This window comes from Diorhabda sublineata, chromosome 11 (assembly GCF_026230105.1).
Source record: "Diorhabda sublineata isolate icDioSubl1.1 chromosome 11, icDioSubl1.1, whole genome shotgun sequence".
NCBI lineage: Eukaryota > Metazoa > Arthropoda > Insecta > Coleoptera > Chrysomelidae > Diorhabda > Diorhabda sublineata.
The window spans coordinates 3,207,215-3,225,770 of record NC_079484.1 but is presented as its reverse complement, the minus strand read 5'-3'; the positions used below and the strand labels follow the sequence as shown (position 1 = coordinate 3,225,770).

The following is an 18,556-nucleotide window of genomic DNA, read 5'->3' as shown; positions in this document are numbered from 1 at the left end:
CTAAAGCGCCTACACCACTCAAAAACAATGGAGCCTTTAGGAGCGCCTACACCACTCAAAAACAAGAGCTCGAGATAGATAATTGTAATTCGAACGATTCTTTCCGATACGTCCAAAATTTTGCTTCCAATGTTGACCATGAAAAGTTGGTTTCTGGTTTTTTTTCATAAAGGAATACCCAACATTGGAACGAAGATGGAACCAATAGTTGTAGTGCATCTACACACTCTTCTTGTCGTTTGTCGTTTCCAGTATCATCCGGTTTATTTGAAAATAAGTTTTATCTGTTGTATGCTGTAAGTTTAGGTAGAATTCCAGCCTGCTTGGAAGGTGAATGTTGACGCAAACGTTGAACGCATCTTGTAGGAACAGATTTAGATTCAAAAGATATCATTTACTCGATATAAATCTGATGGCGGGTTGTCACTGCGCGCAAATATCTTCGGGAAACTCAACAAAAAGTTTCGGATTCTAAACAGGTTAAAAGAGACTAAATACAGAGTTAGCATTTGAAGCTACGACGATGATTTTTTGGAGAAGAAAAAGAAAAGAGGTAATACAAGACGCCTACACCATCCTTCCATGCATCATTCTGTTATTATGTGCCTTAGCTTGGGCATCCCTTACAAATCGGTACCTTTGGTAAGGTTTAATGAGTCGTATGCTGCTTTCCTGATCCATTTTTGGAATTAGCTAACTTCGAAACATACTAGCGGAACAAGTTTCAAAGTCAAGGATCATTTCGCGAAATAGTTCAATAGTTCAATACTAAGATAAAGTGTACCATTGAGTACAAAGCTTTCTGATAGACCCCTCATGCCTCAATTCACATTATAAAATTCAAAAAATTGATGAAAATATTAGAATAGTTGCTATAACGAATGTTGAATTGGTCTAATGCTCTGTTAAATCGATTATTCCATTAAAAGCTTTTAGTGCATGATGAATTATTGATTCGATTGTATTCTGAACTTAGAAAATTTGTATGAAGGTAACTCCAGTTTTATTATCAGAGAAATTTTTGATCAACTTGGTGATAATTTCGTGACAGTGATGGATTATTAAGCCCAATATAATTTTCCAACCGATTCGAGAAGGAATTGAATGAATAAATCTACTTGTATCTATCTGAATAAAATCGATTTTTCGATTTAAATAAAAATTTCAGTGAATGATGGATTATTGAATCGATTGTATTGTGAATTTAGAAAATTTGTATGAAGGTAACTCCAGTTTGATTATCAGAGAAATTTTTGATAAACTTGGTGATAATTTCGTGACAGTGATGGATTATTAGGCCCGATACAATTTTCCAACCGATTCGAGAAGGAATTGAATGAATAAATCTACTTGTATCTATCTAAATAAAATCGATTTTTCGATTCAAATAAAAATTTTAGTGAATGATGGATGATTGAATCGATTGTATCCTGAATTTAAAAAAATTGTAAAAAGGTAACACCAGTTTGATTATCAGAGAAATTTTTGATAAACTTGGTGATAATTTCGTGACAATGATGGATTATTAAGCCCAACATAATTTTTCCAACCGATTCGAGAAGGAATTGAATGAATAAATCTACTTGTATCTATCTGAATAAAATCGATTTTTCGATTCAAATAAATATTTTAGTGAATGATGGATGATTGAATCGATTGTATCCTGAATTTAAAAAAATTGTAAAAAGGTAACACCAGTTTGATTATCAGAGAAATTTTTGATAAACTTGGTGATAATTTCGTGACAATGATGGATTATTAAGCCCGATACAATTTTCCAACCGATTCGAGAAGGAATTGAATGAATAAATCTACTTGTATCTATCTAAATAAAATCGATTTTTCGATTCAAATAAAAATTTTAGTGAATGATGGATGATTGAATCGATTGTATCCTGGATTTAAAAAAAATTGTAAAAAGGTAACACCAGTTTGATTATCAGAAAAATTTTGGATAAACTTGTTGATAATTTCGTGACAGTGATAAATTATTAAGCCCGATATAATTTTCCAACCGATTCGAGAAGGAATTGAATGAATAAATCTACTTGTATCTATCTAAATAAAATCGATTTTTCGATTCAAATAAAAATTTTAGTGAATGATGGATGATTGAATCGATTGTATCCTGAATTTAAAAAAATTGTAAAAAGGTAACACCAGTTTGATTATCAGAGAAATTTTTGATAAACTTGTTGATAATTTCGTGACAGTGATGGATTATTAAGCCCGATACAATTTTCCAACCGATTCGAGAAGGAATTGAATAAATAAATCTACTTGTATCTATCTGAATAAAATCGATTTTTCGATTCAAATAAAAATTTTAGTGAATGATGGATGATTGAATCGATTGTATCCTGAATTTAAAAAAATTGTAAAAAGGTAACACCAGTTTGATTATCAGAGAAATTTTTGATAAACTTGGTGATAATTTCGTGACAGTGATGGATTATTAAGCCCGATATAATTTTCCAACCGATTCGAGAAGGAATTGAATGAATAAATCTACTTGTATCTATCTGAATAAAATCGATTTTTCGATTCAAATAAATATTTTAGAGAATGATGGATTATTGATTCGATTGTATTGTGAATTTAGAAAATTTTTATGAAGGTAACTCCAGTTTGATTATCAGAGAAATTTTTGATCAACTTGTTGATAATTTCGTGACAGTGATAAATTATTAAGCCCGATATAATTTTCCAACCGATTCGAGAAGGAATTGAATGAATAAATCTACTTGTATCTATCTGAATAAAATCGATTTTTCGATTCAAATAAATATTTTAGTGAATGATGGATGATTGAATCGATTGTATCCTGAATTTAAAAAAATTGTAAAAAGGTAACACCAGTTTGATTATCAGAGAAATTTTTGATAAACTTGGTGATAATTTCGTGACAATGATGGATTATTAAGCCCGATACAATTTTCCAACCGATTCGAGAAGGAATTGAATGAATAAATCTACTTGTATCTATCTAAATAAAATCGATTTTTCGATTCAAATAAAAATTTTAGTGAATGATGGATGATTGAATCGATTGTATCCTGGATTTAAAAAAAATTGTAAAAAGGTAACACCAGTTTGATTATCAGAAAAATTTTGGATAAACTTGTTGATAATTTCGTGACAGTGATAAATTATTAAGCCCGATATAATTTTCCAACCGATTCGAGAAGGAATTGAATGAATAAATCTACTTGTATCTATCTAAATAAAATCGATTTTTCGATTCAAATAAAAATTTTAGTGAATGATGGATGATTGAATCGATTGTATCCTGAATTTAAAAAAATTGTAGAAAGGTAACACCAGTTTGATTATCAGAGAAATTTTTGATAAACTTGTTGATAATTTCGTGACAGTGATGGATTATTAAGCCCGATACAATTTTCCAACCGATTCGAGAAGGAATTGAATAAATAAATCTACTTGTATCTATCTGAATAAAATCGATTTTTCGATTCAAATAAAAATTTTAGTGAATGATGGATGATTGAATCGATTGTATCCTGAATTTAAAAAAATTGTAAAAAGGTAACACCAGTTTGATTATCAGAGAAATTTTTGATAAACTTGGTGATAATTTCGTGACAGTGATGGATTATTAAGCCCGATATAATTTTCCAACCGATTCGAGAAGGAATTGAATGAATAAATCTACTTGTATCTATCTGAATAAAATCGATTTTTCGATTCAAATAAATATTTTAGAGAATGATGGATTATTGATTCGATTGTATTGTGAATTTAGAAAATTTGTATGAAGGTAACTCCAGTTTGATTATCAGAGAAATTTTGGATAAACTTGTTGATAATTTCGTGACAGTGATGGATTATTAAGCCCAATATAATTTTTCCAACCGATTCGAGAAGGAATTGAATGAATAAATATACTTGTATCTATCTGAATAAAATCGATTTTTCGATTCAAATAAATATTTTAGTGAATGATGGATGATTGAATCGATTGTATCCTGAATTTAAAAAAATTGTAAAAAGGTAACACCAGTTTGATTATTAGAGAAATTTTTGATAAACTTGGTGATAATTTCGTGACAGTGATGGATTATTAAGCCCGATACAATTTTCCAACCGATTCGAGAAGGAATTGAATAAATAAATCTACTTGTATCTATCTGAATAAAATCGATTTTTCGATTCAAATAAAAATTTTAGTGAATGATGGATGATTGAATCGATTGTATCCTGAATTTAAAAAAATTGTAAAAAGGTAACACCAGTTTGATTATCAGAGAAATTTTTGATAAACTTGGTGATAATTTCGTGACAGTGATGGATTATTAAGCCCGATACAATTTTCCAACCGATTCGAGAAGGAATTGAATGAATAAATCTACTTGTATCTATCTGAATAAAATCGATTTTTCGATTTAAATAAAAATTTCAGTGAATGATGGATTATTGAATCGATTGTATTGTGAATTTAGAAAATTTGTATGAAGGTAACTCCAGTTTGATTATCAGAAAAATTTTGGATAAACTTGGTGATAATTTCGTGACAGTGATGGATTATTAAGTCCAATACAATTTTCCAACCGATTCGAGAAGGAATTGAATGAATAAATCTACTTGTATCTATCTGAATAAAATCGATTTTTCGATTCAAATAAATATTTTAGTGAATGATGGATTATTGAATCGATTGTATTGTGAATTTAGAAAATTTGTATGAAGGTAACTCCAGTTTGATTATCAGAGAAATTTTGGATAAACTTTTTGATAATTTCGTGACAGTGATGGATTATTAAGCCCAATATAATTTTTCCAACCGATTCGAGAAGGAATTGAATGAATAAATATACTTGTATCTATCTGAATAAAATCGATTTTTCGATTCAAATAAATATTTTAGTGAATGATGGATGATTGAATCGATTGTATCCTGAATTTAAAAAAATTGTAAAAAGGTAACACCAGTTTGATTATTAGAGAAATTTTTGATAAACTTGGTGATAATTTCGTGACAGTGATGGATTATTAAGCCCGATACAATTTTCCAACCGATTCGAGAAGGAATTGAATAAATAAATCTACTTGTATCTATCTGAATAAAATCGATTTTTCGATTCAAATAAAAATTTTAGTGAATGATGGATGATTGAATCGATTGTATCCTGAATTTAAAAAAATTGTAAAAAGGTAACACCAGTTTGATTATCAGAGAAATTTTTGATAAACTTGGTGATAATTTCGTGACAGTGATGGATTATTAAGCCCGATACAATTTTCCAACCGATTCGAGAAGGAATTGAATGAATAAATCTACTTGTATCTATCTGAATAAAATCGATTTTTCGATTTAAATAAAAATTTCAGTGAATGATGGATTATTGAATCGATTGTATTGTGAATTTAGAAAATTTGTATGAAGGTAACTCCAGTTTGATTATCAGAAAAATTTTGGATAAACTTGGTGATAATTTCGTGACAGTGATGGATTATTAAGTCCAATACAATTTTCCAACCGATTCGAGAAGGAATTGAATGAATAAATCTACTTGTATCTATCTGAATAAAATCGATTTTTCGATTCAAATAAATATTTTAGTGAATGATGGATTATTGAATCGATTGTATTGTGAATTTAGAAAATTTGTATGAAGGTAACTCCAGTTTGATTATCAGAGAAATTTTTGATAAACTTGGTGATAATTTCGTGACAATGATGGATTATTAAGCCCAATATAATTTTTCCAACCGATTCGAGAAGGAATTGAATGAATAAATCTACTTGTATCTATCTAAATAAAATCGATTTTTCGATTCAAATAAAAATTTTAGTGAATGATGGATGATTGAATCGATTGTATCCTGAATTTAAAAAAATTGTAAAAAGGTAACACCAGTTTGATTATTAGAGAAATTTTTGATAAACTTGGTGATAATTTCGTGACAGTGATGGATTATTAAGCCCGATACAATTTTCCAACCGATTCGAGAAGGAATTGAATAAATAAATCTACTTGTATCTATCTGAATAAAATCGATTTTTCGATTCAAATAAAAATTTTAGTGAATGATGGATGATTGAATCGATTGTATCCTGAATTTAAAAAAATTGTAAAAAGGTAACACCAGTTTGATTATCAGAGAAATTTTTGATAAACTTGGTGATAATTTCGTGACAGTGATGGATTATTAAGCCCGATACAATTTTCCAACCGATTCGAGAAGGAATTGAATGAATAAATCTACTTGTATCTATCTGAATAAAATCGATTTTTCGATTTAAATAAAAATTTCAGTGAATGATGGATTATTGAATCGATTGTATTGTGAATTTAGAAAATTTGTATGAAGGTAACTCCAGTTTGATTATCAGAAAAATTTTGGATAAACTTGGTGATAATTTCGTGACAGTGATGGATTATTAAGTCCAATACAATTTTCCAACCGATTCGAGAAGGAATTGAATGAATAAATCTACTTGTATCTATCTGAATAAAATCGATTTTTCGATTCAAATAAATATTTTAGTGAATGATGGATTATTGAATCGATTGTATTGTGAATTTAGAAAATTTGTATGAAGGTAACTCCAGTTTGATTATCAGAGAAATTTTTGATAAACTTGGTGATAATTTCGTGACAATGATGGATTATTAAGCCCAATATAATTTTTCCAACCGATTCGAGAAGGAATTGAATGAATAAATCTACTTGTATCTATCTAAATAAAATCGATTTTTCGATTCAAATAAAAATTTTAGTGAATGATGGATGATTGAATCGATTGTATCCTGGATTTAAAAAAAATTGTAAAAAGGTAACACCAGTTTGATTATCAGAAAAATTTTGGATAAACTTGTTGATAATTTCGTGACAGTGATAAATTATTAAGCCCGATATAATTTTCCAACCGATTCGAGAAGGAATTGAATGAATAAATCTACTTGTATCTATCTAAATAAAATCGATTTTTCGATTCAAATAAAAATTTTAGTGAATGATGGATGATTGAATCGATTGTATCCTGAATTTAAAAAAATTGTAAAAAGGTAACACCAGTTTGATTATCAGAGAAATTTTTGATAAACTTGTTGATAATTTCGTGACAGTGATGGATTATTAAGCCCGATACAATTTTCCAACCGATTCGAGAAGGAATTGAATAAATAAATCTACTTGTATCTATCTGAATAAAATCGATTTTTCGATTCAAATAAAAATTTTAGTGAATGATGGATGATTGAATCGATTGTATCCTGAATTTAAAAAAATTGTAAAAAGGTAACACCAGTTTGATTATCAGAGAAATTTTTGATAAACTTGGTGATAATTTCGTGACAATGATGGATTATTAAGCCCAACATAATTTTTCCAACCGGTTCGAGAAGGAATTGAATGAATAAATCTACTTGTATCTATCTGAATAAAATCGATTTTTCGATTCAAATAAATATTTTAGAGAATGATGGATTATTGATTCGATTGTATTGTGAATTTAGAAAATTTGTATGTAGGTAACTCCAGTTTGATTATCAGAGAAATTTTGGATAAACTTGTTGATAATTTCGTGACAGTGATGGATTATTAAGCCCGATATAATTTTCCAACCGATTCGAGAAGGAATTGAATGAATAAATCTACTTGTATCTATCTGAATAAAATCGATTTTTCGATTCAAATAAATATTTTAGTGAATGACGGATGATTGAATCGATTGTTATAATTAAGGAACTAATCGAAAATTAATAACAAGGTAGCTTCATTTTTTATGAAGGCAAATTTCAATTTTTTATGTTCAAAGTAACTTTTTTACGTGAAAATTGTGTAGTAATTAAACGATTTGACATGTAACGTGGTATAACCTCGATTATGGTTTTCAGATTTGAAAGAAGATCGTAATGAATGTTTAGAATGTTTAGATTCTTATTGAAAAATTTATGCTGTTTAAATTATTCGCTTTTTTCAATAAAACAACAACGTTGATTTTATATTTTTATTCAAATATTTACAATTAAATACATATATTCAGAACATCAAGATGCTCAATATCTGAACCTGTTATTATTTTTTTGAGATTGAGCAGCAGCGGCTGCCTGCCTTCTCTGGATTCTGTTTTGTTCTTCATTGTCTTCTTCAGGATGTGCTGCATTGTATTCCAAAGATTTCAAAATTTCGTCTGGAATTGGTGGAGGTGTGGGTAAATGGCTACCTTGAGGTTGGAAACCGTTTTCATTAGCGATGTAAGAAAGAGAAATTGGAGAACCGTCTGGAGCGGTGTATTGCACTTGTCCTTGAACATCTGGTCCTGGTCCTTCCTCGACTTCCTTAATGGAACCTTGCTCTTCGGCAACTATTCCATTGGCAGTTTCAAAGCTATAACAAAATAAATAACCTTTCAGCTTTTGTTTCATTGTTGGTATTAAGAAGCTAATTATTTTTATATTGTTTACTCAGCACGCTATTCCAAAAGTAGAAAACTTACTTCCATTGGTATGATCCATCAGCATTAACTCCTTCATTTTCATATCGAACAATAGCTATTGGTTCGGCTTGATTGCTCTGTTGACCCAGTGAAACACTGATAACAGCAGAAAGGACTAGGATCTGAAAACCGAAAAGTGGATAAGCATTAATCATTAAACATATAATTTCTTTTTAATAAAAAAATATAAAGCTAGCAATAGACTATATAGGAAGCGAATGATACATTATGTAAACTTTGTTATATCAGATTATACCTATTAAAAAGAAGACAAATCATTGTCTTATTTAAAGAAGTCGTTTATAAACAAATTATGTAACTAGAGGATTTGCAAAAAGATTTTACTAATGACCAGATAGATTAAGCTCAACTTTTACCATTTCAAAATGAATTATATGAGACGGTTTTTTGTTACAAAGTAAATACAATCAAATTGCGATGATCTGAGATTGATCGTAATTAGTTTTTTGTTAAAGTTAAATTTAGAAAGTGATTTGCATACAATGGGAAGATGCACGTGCATATTTGATACATTTTTATTTACATTTCTTCATGTTTGATGTAAATAAACAGTTCTAAACCACGTAGGGACTATTTTGAAGACACCTCGTACTAACGATTCTTCAATAATTAGCTCAAAAATCCGCTATTAAGTAAAGTTAATAATCATTTTCATTGATACTGACGTACAATGTGATGAAATTGGCATTCTTGAAAATTGTTTTCGTGCAAAAACGGTTCAAGAACTAAAAATAAACATAGTAGTACGATAAAGTTTGAAAATCGATAGTAAAGAGAATAAATTAAAACAAAAACTAGTAAATGATAATAATTAAAGAGAGATCTATGGAAAATGTGATAACTGAAGACTAGTTGCACGTGGCATGAGCGATTTTTAAATGAAAAAGAATCAGAAGAAGAACGAAAACCTCAAGTTTCAAGTTTTCGAGTTTCTGCCTTCTAGAATTGTTCCTGGCGATCTACATCTACTTCACGCACCAAATTTACTACCATGCAGTTCCTTAAAATTAAAAATGTTTAAAAAAGAAGAAGTTTTAATACAATTTGACATATGAATGGCCAAAACAGAGTAAATGATTAACAGAAATCATGAATTGCTATGATGACGACGACGACGACGATGACGACGATGACGACGATGACGACGATGTCGACGATGACGAAAACTCTTGGAGATGGACGAAGTATATACAAAGAGGCGAAATAAAAGAGACAGCAAGATGTAGGGAACTGAAAATCAGAATACTGAAGGAGAAGAGGAAAAATTACAAAAACATCTGAATTTTACGGAAAATTAGCAATAAAATTTGAAAATGAGAAAGAATTAGTGATATATTTGGAAATATATAAAGTTACCACTTTATAATTTGAGAAAACCGACAAATTCAAAAAAAAACGAATTAAAAGCAGTACATATGTCGAAAACAGATTAAAAATTGATTGAAGAAGTTAAATATTATTTTGATTTGTAAATTTATCACTGCTTATATAATCTGAGAATGAATAAGTGTTTAGTAATTCATCTCGTATTGTATCTTCTAAATAAATTTGAAAAAAAAATGAAAGTAAAAGTAGTTGAACTTTCAACTAGTCATCTTCAACGCAATTACCACGAAATTCACTTATCACTGTATATTTACGTACCATACGATTCATTTTAGTTTGTCTTGCGGTTGGGTTATTGAAGAACTAACTACCCTGTTAGATACCCATAACTATTTATACTACTAGAACCATCCCACCCGAAATTTGTGTGTCAATAATATTAAATAATAACTTTGCGTTGAATAATATAATGCGTAGAATATTGAAGAGTTGAGGCTGATGTAAAAGTGCATTGCCTCGGAGGTAGGTGACACGAGATGATGAGTTTACTCACGATGGTACTAGACCTACTTATTTGAAATTGAAATTTATTCAAATAATTACTCCAGATATTATTATAAAGTACCGATGATATTCAGAAAAAATATATATACTTTATATATATTCTTCTTCTTACAAATCAATAATAAATTTTTTTATGGGTTCTTTCCATATTTGTCTATTCATATATACACTGGCCAGCAAAAAATTGAGATCACTTCAGAAATTGCGAATAATTCTAGCGTCAATATTGATAAGGATAAGTAGGCGTTAAATAAAATTTATTCCGAGACTTGACAGCTGTCATTAGCTGTCATTCGATGTATTAGATTACGATTAATTGGACATTCGTATTTCCCTTGCCTGTTTTCCAGTTTACTGTTGATTCTTTGTGTTAAACCTAACGATTGCAAACTGTAGTGATTTAACAGGTCCATAATGCCTTTAGGTCCGATTGTTGTGACAAGAATTGTTGGTGCTAGTCTTTGTGGTGTGCAAAGGGTGTATCAGCGCTTTCTGGACACTGGCCTGATCACTAGAAGACCAGGGTCTGGGCGAAAAAGAATTACCACTCAACGAAATGGCCGTTTTTGGGTGTCCACAAGTTTGCGGAATAACTACTGCGGTTTTACTGCTAGTGAATGGACCTTCATGCTGCAGAAGAATGGGTACAGGTCCCCCGTTGCAACGCCAGCATCGGACTACAAGATTGACATTTGCCAGAGATCACGTTCGCTGGTATGATGATGACTGGAGCTGGGTTTTGTTCTCAGAAGAGTCGCGTTTTTGCCTCACTGGGTCAGATGGACGTCGATGAGTGTGGAGAAGACCTGGGGAAAGATATGCTAAAGTTTGCGTCTTCCATTTGGCGGTGGGTCAGTTATGGTTTGGGCGGGAATCACTACACAAGCTCGTACAGAGTTGGTCTTCATAGAATACGGCTCCCTAACCTCTCACAGGTACATTACGGAGGTGCTAGAAGACCATGGGACTATGGAGGAACGTGTCATTTTCATGCAAGATAATGCGAGACCATATACAGCCAGAATTGTCGGGGAGTATCTGGATGAGGTAGAAATTAGGCGGTTTGACTGGCCAGCCCGCAGCCCAGACATGAATCCCATAGAACATGTTTGGGACGAGTTGGGATGACTGATCCGCAGACACACACCAGCACCAAGAACTACCCAGGAGATGAGAAGATTGCTGTTGCAGGAATGGGATAACATCGACCAGAATGTGATCCGCAACATAATTCAAAGTATGCCGCGCCGACTTCAAGCAGTCATCGGTGCAAGAGGAGGGAATACACGTTATTAGTGTCAAGTTTGTTAATTATGTATGTTAATTTGTTGCTGTTTCAGAACAAATCATAAAATCCAAGAAAAAAAATGCATTTTTCTTTAGTACAAAGTATCAACATTTTTCTATAAACGTATCCCTTTAGAAAATTATAACTTCCTCCCTCTTAAACCTGCTACTTTATACAATGCATTCAATGTGTATGGAATAAATTCAATTTTAACCTTATTCTTTACTATGTGAGAGAAACCCTGAAACAGATCGATTTTTATTCATAAATTGACAATATTATCCCTCTCCAGCACCCCCTCTGAATTATAAACACCCCTTCGAAAATTTTAAATAAGAAAGGGGGTCGAGTGGCATCTTGTGAGAAAGAGATTTTAGTCCTCTGTTCAGCAATATGAAATTTTTTAAATTTGGTGCAATTATACCTGAGAAAATTAATTTTTAAGATGTAAAATTTTTTGATAATGTCTTTACATTTAAATTAAATGTTCAAAATGACCACCATTCACTTCTTGACAATAACAGAGGCGATTTTGGAATTCACGTCTTAACTTTTAAATCGGCGATATTGTCTGGTCTATTAAAATAATCGAGAGGAGTCAAATCGGGCGATCTAGTTGACCATTCGATCGTCTACACGTCTTCCAATCCACCTGGGGGTGGAAGAAACCTTGTTTTACCATCACTTTTACCTGGTTTTTCAATATTTTTCACATGTTAAGTTTCTCGAAACTTTTTTTCGATTTTGCTGATTGTAAATTGCGAAACGTGTTGACCAGGGAATCTATTATTAAAAACTACACAAACCGCCTTTTGAGCTCTTGTTTTATTATTTATGATTGCGCTAAATTTAAAAAAAAAAACTTTATGTTGCCGAAACGATGACAAAAATCCCTTTCCCACAAAGTACCACACGACCCCCTTTTTTATTTGGAATTGTCGAGGGGGTGCTTATAATTCAGATGGGGTGCAGTCGGAGATAATTTTTCATACTGTAAAATGTCAATTTAAAAATAGAAATGGAGCCGTTTCGGTTTTTTTTTCACGTAGTACATAATAACGTTAAAATTTATTCGGACTACATTGTATGTAGCACTAAACGTTTTTTCTTATCGATAAAACCCTTCAAATGATGTAATTTCCTCTTGTTGCAGTTCATTATCTCGTAATTCACTTTATTGTTTAAATATTATAGACAATCATTACATTTAGATAGACTTTCAAACCTCAGTAAATCATATTCAAAATTCAATAATTAGTATGGTGTGATATGTACGAGTAAATCTGTTAGGTCTAGTCAATTTCGTAAGTCGTACGCTATCTATCATGGCACACATTAATAACCTTTCAATTCACAATATTCCAATAAATGTGTTAACAAAATTATATAATGGAAATGATGTACAAAGCATTGTGATTATAAGGTGTACTAAAAATATGTTATTAAATCCATAACTTGAGGCGTTTCTTACAAAAACCACCATAATTTTGACTTTGACTTTTTTGGGAAAGTGGAAAAAGATTTTATGTCGTCCAACTTTTTGCTAAATTTGTTTTTTTCTTATGTATGACATATGGTTGTTTTTACGGTAATTTCTATGGCACTGAGGATTTTTTTAAGCAATGTTAAGTTGTAATAACTACAAAGGAAATCGGTATCATTGTTTAATCTTCTTCGTCACTGCTATTGTCTTCGTTGTATGTTTCAGCTTCAGGTGCTGGGCTGAGCAAGATTTGATTGCAGATTGAGATAAAAGTGGACATTCTTGGGAACTTCCAGGCATGTATAAATCTCATCTTGTTACGGTGGCTTTAATGTTAGTTCGGCACCAAGCTTATTCCGGTTTCGCAGATGTATTGTTTCCCAGGCACCTGTGTAAGATTGCTTAGTCTGTATATAGTCTACTTTAGCAGTCATTTCAATCACTCTTACTGACTTTAATAATAGATATTAATCTATCCCAGTCAAACTGTACTTCTGCAGTCTTCTTCCCTAAAATCTTGATCGTTGGGCAGTCGGGAATGTCCTCGAATGTGAACTAAGGCGTAAAGAAATCTAACCATCAAATAATTTTTGTTTTGCCCCGGGCATCCATCACTAAACAACACTAAGTCTTTGTTGTTTATATTCGTCTTGTTAAAATAATGCAGCAACAAAGAAGTAACATTATTGCCAACAGTTTCATCGTGCACGAACATAGTTGCCAAATCATGTACTCCAAAAACATAGTACCAGAGCTGGCTGGCTAAAAAACATCACAGTTTGAATGAGGCGCAATGGCAAATTTTGCATTTGCTTTGCTTTAAGATTACATTGCCTTTTTATCTCATAGAATTTGTCAGCCTCACCTAGATGAAGATTTTTCTCTGTTTCGATACTAACACGTTCTTCCAAGTCCAAGACTACATTGCTTTGACAAAAAGTGTTTCTGGAAGGTACAATATGTTTGGATTTTTTCCTCTTGAAGAATGTTATTGTCGAACTTTAAATCACTGGATATGGCTACAGGCTCCGGTGCCTTCCTCTTCTATCGTGTGGTGATTTACCTTGAAGCAAAAGATTATTTTGTAGTCTTCGTACTCTCCCTCTAGTAATACCAAATATGCTTAAAAACACCTTAAAACATACTGGATATTCTTTGCCTTCCACTCTTATCTTGTAAGAAAACACTGCACTGTTACTAAACGATTTCATTCTGTCATTTTCTATCATCATCACTTGTATTATTAATTTTTCTGCACGCCATGTTATTAAACAGAGTTATCATTATTCTCGTTAATATTTTGAAAGCACTTTAAACGCGCATTCCTAAGACAAAAGATCTACTCAACACCTCTTCATTGTTGGAAAGTCTTCGACCAATTCATTAATTTTGGCAAGACAGATGTGTGAGCTGGTGCATTATTTTGATTAAACAACATTTTCTTTTCAGCCAAATGCGGCCGTTTTTTCTTGATTTCTTCCCTCAAACGTCTGGTTTGTTACCGACAATGAAGATGTCTCAATTATCTGGGGTTGTAGGGTAAAGTTTAACCAAACCTATTCGCAGTTTCTTGGTGTACTTCACCTGTGAAACTGTTAATTTAAGTTGCTGATGTTAAGTAATTTGTAATTAAGTAAAAAATGTTGTAATTTTTTGTTTTCAATCCTTGTATTTCTCCATATAAGCCTCCTTTTGTTGGTCAGTTCGCGGATTCAGGTGTTTCTACCATAGATAAAGGATAGAAAAATCCTTCTACTATCTTTTTAAACTAATCATCTTGCTGTTAATCGATATCAGGGATTGTGATTTTCAGTTTGTGTTGCTGTATCATTATTATTAGTTTTTTGCATGCATAGACATGATAAACCCTTGATTATTGTTGTAAAACAACAAATAAAAATACTGTATTCGATTAAATTATTGGGGGAATGACCATTTAGTTTACTCAGTATATTTCAGAAAAAACGTTATTATATTCAGGTTTATCAATGTCGAAATATGTGATTGGGTCACCCTATATTGAGTGAATCTCGTGAGAATATTCGAAAAACCATATTAATATGCAATTTATCGAAATAATATTATTATGAAACGTGATTATTGATGTTTGTATGACTTAAAAGAAGCCGGCATAGTTATTAACAGTAATCACCACAAAAAATTATTGTGTTCTATTAACAAACATAATTATTTTAATGAAGTGCCTATTTATAAAAAAAAATGTAGCCTCAAGAAGTAGATGATATTTTTGTTCCAGCGTAGCATAAAAAATTTAACCTTTATACACCGTGAGCAATTATTCATCTTTTTTCATTGTTTTTTTTTTGTTTTTTGACCCGATTTACCTGGTTCATCGTTTCTATACTTTCATTTTTCAAATAACAGAACTTACAACCGAGTAAATATCTTTTTCTACATTCCGGGAGTACATTTCTATGAACACAACTTCCTTTTTTATTTCCACTTTCAAAATTTTAGATAATCCAGCTACCAATTTCCGAATCTCAAAAAAAGTGAAAATAAGATCTATCTATGGAAACTTGTTGCATTGTGGATGAATTTCAACGATGAATCAACAGTTTTCGAGAAAAAAAATAATGGAATAGATCGTGTTAATTATTTGATAATAAAATCAACTTTCAATCAAATTTTGATTGATTGTACTTTGAGTGGATTTTAAGGAAGTCAAGCTGGACACAAATCTACATCATAAAAACCAATCAATTATCACAAATTTTATTTAGAAAACTTCCTATTCGGAATGGTCAAAGGACATACAGTATATTTTCTTGTGTTTAAATTTTTTTCGGGACCTACAGTCAAAATTTTTGATACCTCTACTAATATTTTCCTTAATAAAAGCTGAAATAACACACTTTGTTCTTATTAAATTGAGGCTGTCCCAATGTAATTGTAAGTTGAGGTCAAATAAGCGATGTCGCTAGAATTTGTCGGTGGTTAGCACAGTTTTCTCTGGTATAATTACGTTAAGATGGCTTATAAACCCACGATATCATAGCAGGGGCTTCATTTGTTACTCCCGAAATAACTTTTGTCGATGAAATTAGTTTTTCATTAAGAAAATCACTCAGGGCAGGACTCGACGCGTTTCATTGAATATGCAAGTTTATACAAGCAACAGTCGCTGAGATTTCTAAAATATTATCAACCTATATTGATAAGAGAAGCTTTAGTTCTTCACTAACAAAACCCCCGCTTACAATTGTGGACTCCCAATTTGCCATACTCCGTCGAGTCTCCCGTGGTCTACCTGGACCACTTTGAGAATAACGGCTACAAAGAAATATTTGGAATCTATAGAAATCGCAGTGGCTTTTGACAGGGTTTGATATGCCAATCTATTAATTCAATTAAGATCATACAGTTTGTCCACTTAGTAATTTTCTCAAAGACCGATCAATCGCAATCGATGAACACACCTAAGAAAGGTTTGAGATCAAAGTAAATTTGAACTTTATGAAATTTATTCGATTTTCATTAAAGATATAATAGTCCAGTAAGTACAGTCCAATTAGAGCCAAAACCCACGGAAATTAGTTATGTCGCCGATTTTATGGATTTAGGTTGTTCGTTCTGAGGGTGCTCTATCGATTTTGCAAATAACTCGGAATCTATACCGAATTTCGAAAAAAGTGAAGAAATCAAAAATGTAGTTCAAAAAATTTCCTACAAAAAAGATTCCTTGTGATTTTTTCCTAATCTCAAAATTACTCTTACAAAAAGCGTGTTCGTGTTACTGGATTTTTCCAACAGTGCATTTTTTGCGGATAACTCAAAAAAGACTTGAAATTTAGAGGTAAATTTTTTAAAAAAAAATGCCGAGCAGGAAATTAATAGCTTAAATATGATTTTTCATAACCTAACAACTAACAGAGTTCGCTGCTGGGTGTATCAGAGTCACAGACCCATGTGTTTTAAGTGCACCCAGGCAACCAGCAAAAAACAATCCCGTTCGTGTTGTTTCCCAAGAAAATTTTACAATTCTCAATTTTTTTCAGATGCAGTTGAAAAGTAGAGACTCTAACGATTAAAATGCATTTTCTTTAGTCCCGAAATGTTGAGTTTCCGAGAAGATACAGCGGATACAGCAGATACGCAGATTACTTTTTAGTAAGATGCGACCCCAAAGTTTGAGAACATTTTACAAAGAAATGACAGCTCTTAGGGAAAAATTACAAAGAACCTTTTTTATAGAAAATTTCTTAAACTACATTTTTGATTCTCTTACTTTTTCCGGAATTTGGCATAGATTTCGAGTTATTTGCGAAATTCGGAATTTTGAAAATCTAATCTAAAATATATCGCTTAGCGGTCAAAATTTTGATGTTAACTTTCACTGAATCACTGGATCACTTTCTTAGATCGTGTAGAATTCTACAATATACATCATCGGTTGCTATATTAAGAAGAGATTCCAGATTTTTGCTTTGGCGTTTACAAAAACTTTTTCTTTCATTTCTGATGATTTTATCTTTGATCTACAGAAGCTTCACCTATTATTCTTGAGCTTCTTTGCAGATATTCTTCCTTTAGTGATACAATGTAGCGAAATGCTACGAAACACTTGGACGAATATTTCATAACATTAAGTCCTGAAATTGAAAATGAAGTTAAATTCTTCATCATAAATCCTATGAATATTTGTCGTAATCAATAAATAAGTATATAATTAATAAATCTGTTCTTTGTGAAAACTTTTACTATTAGAAGCTATAAATTTCAGTCGTACATAAAAAGCCGTTGCAAAATAATCAATTAATCTTTTTATTGCCAACTATTTATCATTTTATCACGTGGTAGCGTGTTTTAAAGAAACCCGACGAAGTTTATTAAGTAATTACGAAAATAATTTCGAAACGTTTCTCTATTGTAACAAATGATGGACACTCATTCCTATTATTATAATATTTGGAATGACCATAACTAAAAAAAATATTTTCTACGTCTTATAATATGAATATTGGATAAACAAAAAGCGTCAATGTATAATATATATACAGAGTGTTCCTATCCATTCGTTTTCCTGGATATTTCTCCGTCTTCCATATTTTGTTCAGTTATTTCCTTCGAGCTATACAAAAGCTGTTTGCAGATCAAACAGCGGAACTGAGAACTAGCTACTCTTTAACAACGAAACACCATCAGAAAATCTACAAGAACTAGTCAATTCTATCAACGAAATTGTAACCGAATACGAACTCACAATAAACGCGCATAAAATCAAACCAATGTTCATAAGCAGACAATAATGCAGCTGTTTTTGCAATTGCTATCCATCAAATGGATAAAAACAGCTTTTACAAAGTTTAATAACTTCCTAATCCGGCGAAAAGTCCCCCTAAACGTTAGATTGAGGGTGGTAAAATGTTATATTTGGACAATCCTTTTG

General features: G+C 31.4%; 1 protein-coding gene across 1 annotated transcript; it reads right to left on the bottom strand.

Annotated features, from left to right (window-relative positions):
- Positions 1-8,012: 8,012 nt before the first annotated feature.
- Positions 8,013-10,155, bottom strand: LOC130450295 (endocuticle structural glycoprotein ABD-4-like). The gene is made up of 3 exons (XM_056788623.1): positions 10,130-10,155; positions 8,465-8,586; positions 8,013-8,355 (listed from the first exon to the last, which is right to left on the bottom strand). The coding sequence occupies exons 1-3, from the start codon at positions 10,139-10,141 to the stop codon at positions 8,025-8,027; spliced, it is 465 nt and encodes a 154-aa protein (XP_056644601.1). The 5' UTR covers positions 10,142-10,155; the 3' UTR covers positions 8,013-8,024.
- Between the last annotated feature and the right edge of the window lie 8,401 nt (positions 10,156-18,556).

What these genes read in the sequence shown, in the direction of transcription:
- LOC130450295 (XM_056788623.1), bottom strand. An exon ending in GATGGATCATACCAATGGAA is followed by an intron (nt 8,356 to 8,464) that starts GTAAGTTTTCTA and finishes ATTTTGTTATAG; the next exon opens with CTTTGAAACTGCCAATGGAA.